The following is an 11,993-nucleotide window of genomic DNA, read 5'->3' on the forward strand; positions in this document are numbered from 1 at the left end:
GCTGGTTTGCATGTGGAAATTGGCAGGTGACTAAATTGGGAAGAAAAATGTGGGGGAAAGGTTACTGGAGCCTTTGGGAGTTCATAAAAAATAAAACACAATGGGGTGTGCTGTGGAAAATAATCAATGAAGGGGGGGGTGATGTGGGCTTATATGAAGTTGAAGTTAGTTAACAGCACAGGCATAACATCATGCTATGAAGTGTTTTACTCCATTTACAGTGGTGCTTGAAAGTTTGTGAACCCTTTAAAAGTGAGAGAACAGTGAGATGAGAGAACACTGAGATGAGAGAAGATTGTGATGTGAGAACACTGAGATGAGAGAACGGTGATGTGAGAACACTGAGATGAGAGAACAGTGATGAGAGAACAGTGACGAGAGAACACTGAGATGAGAGAACAGTGATGAGAGAACACTGAGATGTGAGAATGCTGAGATGAGAGAACACTGAGATGAGGGAACGCTGAGATGAGAGAATAGTGATGAGGGAACAGTGATGAGAGAACACTGAGATGTGAGAATGCTGAGATGAGAGAACAGTGAGATGAGAGAACAGTGATGAGAGAACACTGAGATGAGAGAACGTGAAGATGTGAGAACAGTGAGATGAGAGAACAGTGATGAGAGAACACTGAGATGAGAGAACGTGAAGATGTGAGAACAGTGAGATGAGAGAACACTGAGATGAGAGAACAGTGATGAGAGAACACTGAGATGAGAGAACAGTGATGAGAGAACAGTGATGAGAGAACAGTGATGAGAGAACAGTGATGAGAGAACGCTGAGATGAGAGAACACTGATGAGAGAACAGTGATGAGAGAACGCTGAGATGAGAGAACAGTGAGATGAGAGAACAGTGAGATGAGAGAACAGTGAGATGAGAGAACAGTGATGAGAGAACAGTGAGATGAGAGAACAGTGATGAGAGAACAGTGAGATGTGAGAACACTGAGGTAAGAGAACAGTGAGAAGAGAACTCTGAGATAGAGAACACTGAGATGAGAGAACAGTGATGAGAGAACACTGAGATGAGAGAACAGTGATGAGAGAACACTGAGATGAGAGAACAGTGATGAGAGAACAGTGATGAGAGAACAGTGACATGAGTAACAGTGATGAGAGAACACTGAGATGAGAGAACACTGATATGAGAGAACAGTGATGAGAGAACAGTGAGATGTGAGAACACTGAGGTAAGAGAACAGTGAGAAGAGAACTCTGAGATGAGAGAACACTGAGATGAGTAACAGTGATGAGAGAACACTGATATGAGAGAACACTGATATGAGAGAACAGTGATGAGAGAACAGTGATGAGAGAACAGTGAGATGAGTAACAGTGATGAGAGAACACTGATATGAGAGAACACTGATATGAGAGAACAGTGATGAGAGAACAGTGAGATGTGAGAACACTGAGGTAAGAGAACAGTGAGAAGAGAACTCTGAGATGAGAGAACAGTGAGATGAGTAACAGTGATGAGAGAACAGTGAGATGAGTAACAGTGATGAGAGAACAGTGAGATGAGAGAACACTGATATGAGAGAACAGTGATGAGAGAACACTGATATGAAAGAACAGTGATGATAGAAGGTTCCAGGAAGCATACATAAGCAACAGCCATTTCTTTTTCTTGTCAACACACTTCCTGTTCAGCTGATGTATGCATGTGAATGAATCATAACTCCGTGCCAGGAGTCGGGGAGAAAAAGCGGAAAAAAGAGAAAGTTTGTGCAAACCCTGAAGTGATTGAGGAATTCTGTCAGAGTGCCAAACTGAAGAGAAACTCGCTTTGCCTTTTCTTTCTTTCTTGCTGTTCTTGTTTCTCTCTGTGCTGGTGCCTTTGTCTTCGTTCAGCTCAATCCGGAGGCTGCAGGTCAGATCAGGAGAGAAAAAAACACACCAGAAGACCAGAGAAGCAAGGGCGGAATCTTCTCCATGACTGTAAGGTATAATTAGAGACACTTTCACAGCATCTATTACAGTATGCACGCTCCTCTCGCTCGTGCTATGACGGAGATGTTTTTGCTGGCATCGCTCGCGCTCCTCAGCCGCGTGCCTTCCATCGGCTCTTTCTCTGATGGCGAGTACATCTGGAGCTCGGGGAGCTCTGGCCAGAGCAACTGCGTAGAAATCCCAGAGGATCTGCGGCTGTGCCACGGCGTCGGCTACACACGCATGCTGCTTCCCAACCTGCTGGAGCACGACAGCATGGCCGAGGTGAAGCAGCAGGCGAGCAGCTGGGTGCCGCTCGTGCACAGGAGGTGTCACCCGGGCACGCAGGTAAGCTCGCGCGCCCCATTTCCGCTCACTGCTACAATGTGCTATGCTTTATATGACTTATTTATCCTCACTGTTAGAGTCATTATAGCTGGGATTGACGGGACGAAGCCAACAGTTAACATGCTATGAAAATGAATATTTAAAGTTTGTTGTTGAACGAAGTTAGCTAAGAAAACGTCTCAAAGATGACTGTAGGGTGAATCCAGGTATATTGGGACACTTCCAATGAGGAATTTACAAATTGTCTAAGCTTTCTTGCCATTACTAAAACAAATACCTTAAGACATGATACAGTTCTGAAATCCTCAAGATGTTCACTATGTACATGTGAAGAGATGTTTCTATCATAATCTAAACAAGCATGGCTTTTAATACAGCCAAACAAATCACTGGCAGTCCACAGAGATGTGTTGAAAAAGCAGAGTGTGTTCCAGAAGGTACTAATCATCCCATGTTTGAGCAGTTTGTTCTACTGCCTTCCGGAAGATGCGATGTAATGCCTACGGTATTTACCGTATTGATTGGATATAGTCTATTTAATTTTTATTTACCGTGATTGAATTTATCAATCAGTATAACATGATGAAATGATTACTTTTCTTCCTTAAGTCTCTAAGCGAAAGGAGAACACTTGTAGTTGTTTTAATATCGGCATTAATTTCTTTTGTATCTAAATTACAAATAAATAAAGTTGTATTGTATTGTGTATATATATATATACATAAAAAAAATAAACAATATACACACACACACACACACACACACACACACACACACAAAATGGAATAGTGCGATAAAAAACGTGCCCCAGATTCCCAATACAATACAAACTTTATTATATATATATATATATATATATATATATATATATATATATATATATATATATATATATATATATACACAATGCAGTACAACTTTATTGTCAACCAAGAAATTATTGAAATTTCTCTTTGACCACAGAAGCAATATAAAAGACACTCACAATACAGCACAAATGAGGCTACACATTTATCTATAGCATACTTATGCGTGTGTATTTTATATTGCTGGTGTGGGCAAAGAGAAATTTCAACCTTGGTTGGCAATAAAGTATTGCATTGTGTGTGTATATATATATATATATATAATAAAGTTTGTATTGTATTGGGAATCTGGGGCACACGTTTTTTTATCGCACTATTCCATTTTGTGTGTGTGTGTGTGTGTGTATATATTATTTATTTTTTTATGTATATATATACACAATACAATACAACTTTATTTATTTGTATTTTAGATACAAAAGAAATTAATGCCGATATTAAAACAACTACAAGTGTTCTCCTTTCGCTTAGAGACTTAAGGAAGAAAAGTAATCCTTTCATCATGTTATACTGATTGATAAATTCAATCACGGTAAATAAAAAATTAAATAGGCTATATCCAATCAATACATACATGTTTGGGAATCTGGGAATCTGGGACACAAGTTTTTATCTACATTGATATTTTATCTACATATGATATTTTATCAACATTTATCTACAGCATACTTATTAATGTCAGCTAGTTAGTTACTTTTATTGTCCACAATGGAAATTTGTCTTTGGCTTCACCACACAGTATAAAACAATACAAAACCTAAACACAACAACAACACCAACAACCTAAAAACAACAAGCAAAAGTACATGAAAAACAGTATAAAAATCTAAAACTCAAATATACATTATACTGAAACATATATACATTCCCCTATGTACATATATATGCACACATATCCACACCTACTCATACACCCACATTTAGGACTCTGCATTTAATATTCTAATGGAAGTTGGCACAAATGACATCTGATACACATTCTTCCTTGCCCATGGTTGTCTAAAGCATCTCCTTGAAGGTAACAACTGAAATCGAGAATGTAGAGGATGAGAAGAATCCTCTATGATAACCAAAGTTTTTTCTTTGACTTTTAGTGTATAAATATAATTTAACTGCATCAATGGCATTTAACGCCATCAACAAAGCACAATTCAGTAACAGGGCTTTTTAAAACAAAAAAATCGTATCCAAATTCATCAACACCGTATTCTAATATTGTACAAAAATGTTGACACTAGATGTTTGCCTAAATACCAGGCTATCATTCATTTCTTACAACAATAACAACAAAGACAAGGTTTAGAAAATCTTCAGTATTTTTCAAATTCATAATCAATTTTTTCTAAAATTCAGTATGAACATATTAGGTAATGATCACAATAGAAAACTACAAGATAAGTAACAGAATAAATGCTAAGTTTAACTGTCCCGATATACTTGGTCACCTGAGTTTTATTTATTTATTTATTTATTTATTTTTAAATAATTAAAAATATATATATATATATATATATATATATATATATATATATATATATATATATATATATATATATAAATATACAACATACAATATGTTAATCCTATTGTTTGTAATCCTACTGTTTGTACTGTTTGTAATGTAATGATAGACAGTGGTCTATATGAAGCCTGTAGAAGCAGTTGTGTTCTTCTATAAAATGTTAGGGCCCTTGTCAATGCTTTTATTTTCTCCATAACAGACTAATATATTTTTTTCGGTGCATATAAACTCCTGCTCTATTTTGAAATTAAATATCTAAGCCTGAATATTCTCCATATTGTCAAATTAACTACTCTGGAGTCTAGACTTTAAATCTCTTGAGTGATTCCAGTCATCTGTTTCCATTCAACAACAAAAAAAACAACAACCACTGATTTGTTTATTTCAGCAAATAATCAGTGCTGTTTTTTTTAAATTATTGTTTTATATTTAAAAAAAAAAAAAAAAGAATTGTTTTTTACACAGTCAATACCAAAGTATCAAATTTTACGTTGTACGATATTTTCTTAAGGTATAGTTTATTTAAAAATATCTCAGTAAAGGATTTACACCACATAGTCAGTAACCCAGCAAACTAAAGAGGAGAATTTCTCATTCAAAAGTGAGAGTTTCACAGACTGAAAGTAGAGGGAAGGTGTTAAAAATAACACAATCTATAGAGGTTTAAAAAGGACATTTTTAAGACAAAAATAAGGCTTTCTGTAGAAATCATATGAACAAAACATATGTAACTACCCCAGTCTGAACAGCATGATCATTTAAAATATTTGTCTTCATCAGCATATAAAGATTAATATGAGTTGACATAAGGCGCACGGTGGCTTAATGGTTAACATGTTCGCCTCACACCTCCAGGGTCGGAGGTTCAATTCCCACCGTGGCCCTGTGTGTGCGGAGTTTGCATGTTCTCCCCGTGCTGCGGGGGTTTCCTCCGGGTACTCCGGTTTCCTCCCCCAGTCCAAAGACATGCATGGTAGGCTGATTGGCTTGTCCAAAGTGTCTGTAGTGTATGAATGGGTGTGTGAATGTGTATGTGATTGAGCCCTGCGATGGATTGGCACCCTGTCCAGGTTGTACCCCACCTTGTGCCCGATGCTTCCTGGGATAGGCTCCAGGTTCCCCGTGACCCTGAAGGAAGGATAAGCGGTATAGAAGATGGATGGATGGATGAGTTGATATATGCATTTTACCGAATATAATAAAAGCACACATGCTTGGCATCTTCTGCTTTGATGGTTTCTCAATCACAAATGATTAATGACAAATCATGTGATGCACATGCTTAAAAAATACTAGCTGTTGACTAGCTGTTCTTAAACTTTTACTTATTCTGTATCTAGTGGTACATGGAACGTTTGTTTAATGAATTTGTTTGTTTGTGAATTGATTCTCAAGATTGACATCAAATGTAATGCACCGAACACTTTGGCAAAATAGTTTTTGACTATTTTAATCACCTCTTCACCTCACTATATTGTGCAAACAGAAGTAGCATGTACAAACTCTGCAAACAGTTAGTGTAGAGATACGCAACTGCACAGATTTCAGGTTTTTGAATGTGTGAGGGAAAATTTATATATATATATGGATGTTACTTATGCAAGCCACTGTATGCCAGTGTATCTCCTACAATATGTCGACTACACGCAGGTTTTCCTGTGCTCGCTCTTTTCACCGGTGTGTACGGATCCATTGGTTCGTCCTTGCCAGCTGTTTTGTGAGTCTGTACGTGACGCCTGCAGCCCCATCATGAAGGCGTTCGGCTTTGTCTGGCCAGAAATGCTTAACTGCAGCAGGTTTCCACTCGAAAATGACATGTGTATCTCTAAGAACGCCACGGCATCTCTTGAAGAGTCCGGTGTGTATATAAAATGTATATTATTGTATACAACATTCTCTGTAGTCTTATTTGCAAGGATTATAACATGATGGGGCGTGCTGTTATAGGAAAATATTCAATCACCTGGTGGTGTGGTGTGGTGTGGCCCAACCCCAAAAGTGATTATTTTTCAATAACAACACATCCCAAAGTGTTTTATTCCTCTTATATAGTATGTATAATGTTTTACATAGCCTTATATTGTGTGTATAATACCTCACATAACCTTGTGCATTGTGTATTATCTTCTACATAGCCATATACAGTGTGTATAATACTTCACATAGCCTTCTATAGTGTGTATAATACTTCACATAGCCTTCTATAGTGTATATAAATACTCTATGTAGCCTTACAGAGTGTGTATAATACTCTGTGTAGCACTATATAACATGTATAATAATCTATGTAGCCTTTGTTTGTATTATCTTCAACAAAGCTTTATATAGTGTGTATAATACTCTATATAGCCATGTATGGTGTATGTAATATTCAACATAGCTTTACAAATTGTGAATAATTCTCTTGTAGCCTTAGAGAATGTGTACAAAATAACTCATAGCCTTGTAGAGTGCATATAATACGCAACATAGACTTACAGTGCCTATAACTCTATAGCATGTACAGTCACCTATGTAGCCTTATGTTGTTTTTAAAATATGCTACATAGACATGGAGAGTGTGGATATAATATTCATCATAGCCTTATATTCTGTGTATAATCCCCTATGTAGCTTTATAGAGTGTATGATACTCCTTAAAGTGTGTATCATGCTCTACACAGCTCTATAGAGTGTGCATAATATTCTGCACAAACTTGTATAGTGTGCATGATTTTTTATGTAGCTTCATAGAGTGTGTATAATACTCTACTGGAGTGCTATATAGTTTGTAAGATATTCTGCACGACCTTATATCGTGTGTATAATCTTTTATGTAGCCTCATAGAGTGTGTATAACACTCTACATAGCCTTATGGTGTATATAATATTCTGCACAACTTTATATAGTGTGTATAATATTTTATGTAGCCTCATAGAGTGTGTATAACACTCTTTGTAGCCATACATAGTAATAATCTACATAGCTGTATGCTAGAAGTCAGCAAATGGACACCTTTCTTTTAAGGATCCTTATTCTGGCCAAATGTGGAGCAGCATTGCAGCACGTGTCGCTGGAGTGATTTCTTTAGGGTAATAAAAAATTAGCCAACTTTTACACTATAAAATAATGAACGACGAATGAATTTCTTTGCTGCTAAACGATGCTTCGAGATCAGCTGTGCAAACATGAAGGCAGCCCTGTAGTGTAAACATATTTATACACGTGTGCCTCTTTCTGATCGTACAGAACACATGCCTGCATGTCCACCGTGTGAGGTCAAGATGAACGCAGATGGCATTCTGGAGAACATGTGCGCCAGTGAGTTCGGTAAGCGACTTTTATACCACTTTAGACTTTTAATAATAAATATTGTCATTCACACCAAATGTGGTTCGACATTGGATTTCATTTTTCTATTTCTATATTTTCTATAAACACAATTCATACAAAAAAAAAAAATGTATATGGTGGATTATAATCTGTTGTATTCACAAGTGTATTTATAAAAAATGAATAATAAATACAGTTGTGTTGATGTAATGGAAAATACAAATGTTTCGACTATATAAAACTATAGAGTATGATATAACAGAGTGTTATATAGTCTATTTAAGGGTATATAGACTTTTATAACAATTTTGTCTACATTCTGTTTCTATATAGAGTATTATGTGCTATTATAGGGCGTACATGAAACTATAGACATTTACAAAGTTTATATAAAGCTATAGAATTTAATGCAGGCTTTATAAGTCTTTATGCAAAAGATAGGCCTGTATGATTATAAAGTGTAGAATGTACTTTGGGGTGGTTGTGGCTCAGGTGGTAGAGTGTGTTATCCACTAATTGCAGGGTTAGATATGAAAGCTAGCACCTTGCATGGCAGCTGTGCTACATTTGGTGTGTGTGAGTGTGTGTGAGAATGGGTGAATGAAAAACCATTTACTTTGGGGCGGCTGTGGCTCAGGTGGTAGGGCGTGTTGTCCACTAATCGTAGGGTCGGTGGTTCGAACCCTGACCCCTAGCCCCACATGTCAAAGTGTCCTTGGGCAAGACACTGAATCCCACATTGCTCCTGATGGCAGGCTAGCACTTTGCAGCTGTGTAAGTGTGTGTGTGAATAAGAAACAGTGTAAAGCGCTTTGTAGAACAGCTAAGGATAAAAGGCACTATATAAGTGCAGACCATTTCTCTGAGGGAAAGTAACAAATTTTATTTGGTTTTTAAGACACTTCACATTGACACATATGGGAAATACTAGAGTGTGGAAGTCTACGTCCTTTGGCTCTTCTGAACAATTCATATTCCGAAAAGGTCGTATTTTCATATTAAATATTATGAGAGCAGTGTTCTGTCAGGCAGCGCTGTTTGTTTTTGATTATTTACAGAAGCTCTATTAAAAACAGCCATAAATTAATGTGGAACATTTTTTTTTTTTTTTTTTTTTTTGTAGACGATTATAAAAAGAGAATAGAAACTCATATATAATTAAACTGGCATATAGAACAACTGGTGTGTGAGCCAGGGGGAAAAAAGAAGCTGAAATCTGGTTTGAATTTGGATACGTGTTGCTAAATGATATCATGTTTTGAAACTCTGTGTAACTCTCCGAGATGATATGAATAAATATGAGACATTGGTAATCCATGTGGATTTATAAAATATGGGAACATAGAAAGTACAGTCGGGTCTAAAAAGCACGAGTCCAAGATCTGCTTCTTCAGTTATAAAGCATTAGTATCATTTTTGGTCTAATTTTATGTCTCAAACAATGTTCCATCTCTGTTGACTAATACAGGTGCGAAACACTTTAATGTATAGCATCGTAATCTGGAAAATGAAGTGAACAGGAAATTCAGATAGAATTCCATTTCATACCAGGATTTCTAACATAATTAAAGACTGGATCTGTCTCGGGTTTAAATAAAGTAAAACCGTCGTACTTAAACCTTTCTTACTATTGTTTATGGTCAGTGCAGTGATGCAAACATTCAAACTTACGGTATAATGTGTCTCATTGGTTGCACAACCGCTGCACCAGCAAGACATTGTGTGTATCTGCATATCATGTGACCTTTTAGAAAAGAGACGGTAACATAGTCAGGTTCATACCACACTTCTATTGGATTCTTGATTCTGATTGGCCAGAAGGTGTTGATTCATTTTCTATAACAGCAGCTACGACACTAGTTCTTACCGCAAAGTTTATATTAATCTGCGTCTTCTAATCTAATGATTGTTTCTATAGTATTGACTGATTCACATTATACAGATTCAATTTATACAGGTTTAAAAAACGTACATCATTTATGGAAGGAGTCTCCAGTGTCAGAACAGTGTCAGTCTAAGAGTCAGAGTAAAGCTGGGAAAGTCTTCAGGACAGGGAATGTTGCGGTTTCTCAGTAACATGACGAGGTCAATTTTTGGCCTTAATTACATCAAGAGAGAGAAAAGAGAGAGAGTCTGGTAAGGAAATGACTGTTTATAGCTGCTATAATGTATGAGATAACAGGAAATAACTTGTTTCGTGGACGTCCCACAACATTAACTGTTAGTCTAGGCAAACTGCTGTGCTGCAAAATACATCAGAACACACTGGTATAAGAAAATAATCAGCTTCTGGCTGATCACAGTATATCAGACTCACCGTATATCAGACTCCACGTTGTGTTTAATTTCGTTGGTCATTACAGATATAATTATGGACTTGACAGAGAGTTGGCTTATTTTGTATATATATAGAAAACAATAAAATAGACTTGAATTCATTCAAAAAATCATGTGCTTTGGTTTCTACATTAAACCTCAGCATTATGGATGGGACATTTTTGTGTTAGCGATGTAATGTTTGTGAAACAGTCCATCACATACTGTAGTAATGACACGGCTGCATGGTTGTAGGAAACGATTGAAGCCGAAAAAAAGAATTAAAAAAAAATCTAATCCCCTCCAGCCCGACTCCAGTCTCACTGCACCTTACAAAGGACAAATGCTGCCGACAACAATTTTTTTTTTTTTTTTTTTAGGCGTACAGTGGATTGATTTTTTTTTCGTGCTAAGATAGCATGGAATTACCCTCAAGTCAACCCTCAACTAACCCTGTGTCTGAAACGGGGCCCTACTTCCTATTTCTTAAACGCATTATTAGTGTTTTTCTAAGCATTTTTGTCTTCAAGAGAGAGAGAGAGAGAAAAAATAGAGAATAGAGACTAGCGAGGAAATGACTTTAAAAAAAAAAAAAGCTGCTCTAATGTAAGTGATAACAGGAACTAACATGTTTCATGGACTTCCCACAACATTAAACTTAAGTGGAAATGGATAATAAAGTATGATTTTTTTGTTCTTGAATAAATAAAAAATGGTAATCGTAAAAAAAAAAAAACAAAAAAAAAAAAACAATTGCTGCTGTGGTATAAGAAGAATCACTTCAGGATGTGCTGTTATTGTAAAATAATCATCTTCAGGGCTTATAATGTCTTGAATATCATCAAAATGGCCTCAGTTGACTTATTCGAATTCCTCTGCTTCTTTAGCTTTCCTTCAAATTGTGTTCACAGTAATCATTTTGCCACTTCATATACAACTATTTTAAAAGAAATGTGGTCCACTGGCACAACGGTTTGTGTGTGTGTACAAGAAGAATAAACACACGAGATTGTGTGGCAGTGATGTTTGCTTTTGGATCCGCAATTATTTCGTCAGGATCGGTAAACACAAGCCGAGCGGCCGAGGTTCCCTGCTTTGTTCCTTGAATCGATTAAGAGTGCTTGCAAAACAACACGGTCACGCTGACATGCACTGCGGATTATCTGATTTAAACCAGAAATGGAAGATTTTCCTGTACCAAGAACAGAACACTTCCAGTAACTTAGGAAGAGTTTCAACAATGCGGACCGAGATGTTATCGCTATCAGGAAGCTCGAGGACGGTTGCTAACGGCAACAATGTTTAGAAAGCAACTGTTTATAACTCTGTTTAGACTGTTTTCTGCACAACTCTGTTTAGTCTCAAATGCTAGAATTTTTGGATTCATTTGTGTTTTTACTTGACATTTTATAAAGATCGAACACATTTTTCATAGTGGGTTATGGATTGGTCTAGTGTCCATGTGGTGTTCTGTGAGACTGTCTGTATTACCCATAATGCACTGTGAGCATATGCCGGATGGTTTTACCACCGGTGAGTCACTAGTAAATCAATGTCAACTCAAAATTATTAATATTTTTTTTTACAAGCATAACATTTACTGTATATGACTGCATTGAAATAAAGTCAAATGTCTTGATTACCTATCGATGTCCCGATACCTACATAAGCACCAAAAAAAAAAGAAGAAAA

General features: G+C 36.6%; 1 protein-coding gene across 1 annotated transcript in view; it reads left to right on the top strand.

Annotated features, from left to right (window-relative positions):
* The first annotated feature begins 1,794 nt into the window (after positions 1-1,794).
* sfrp1b (secreted frizzled-related protein 1b) overlaps positions 1,795-11,993 on the top strand; it is a 12,513-nt gene continuing 2,314 nt past the window's right edge. The window contains exons 1-3 of the mRNA XM_053646131.1: positions 1,795-2,284; positions 6,323-6,530; positions 7,902-7,982. Of these exons, the coding sequence (XP_053502106.1) occupies positions 1,988-2,284; positions 6,323-6,530; positions 7,902-7,982 (586 nt within the window). The 5' untranslated portion in view covers positions 1,795-1,987. The remainder of the gene's footprint in view (positions 2,285-6,322; positions 6,531-7,901; positions 7,983-11,993) is intronic.

The sequence above is a fragment of the Ictalurus furcatus genome, chromosome 16, assembly GCF_023375685.1.
Source record: "Ictalurus furcatus strain D&B chromosome 16, Billie_1.0, whole genome shotgun sequence".
NCBI classification, from domain to species: domain Eukaryota; kingdom Metazoa; phylum Chordata; class Actinopteri; order Siluriformes; family Ictaluridae; genus Ictalurus; species Ictalurus furcatus.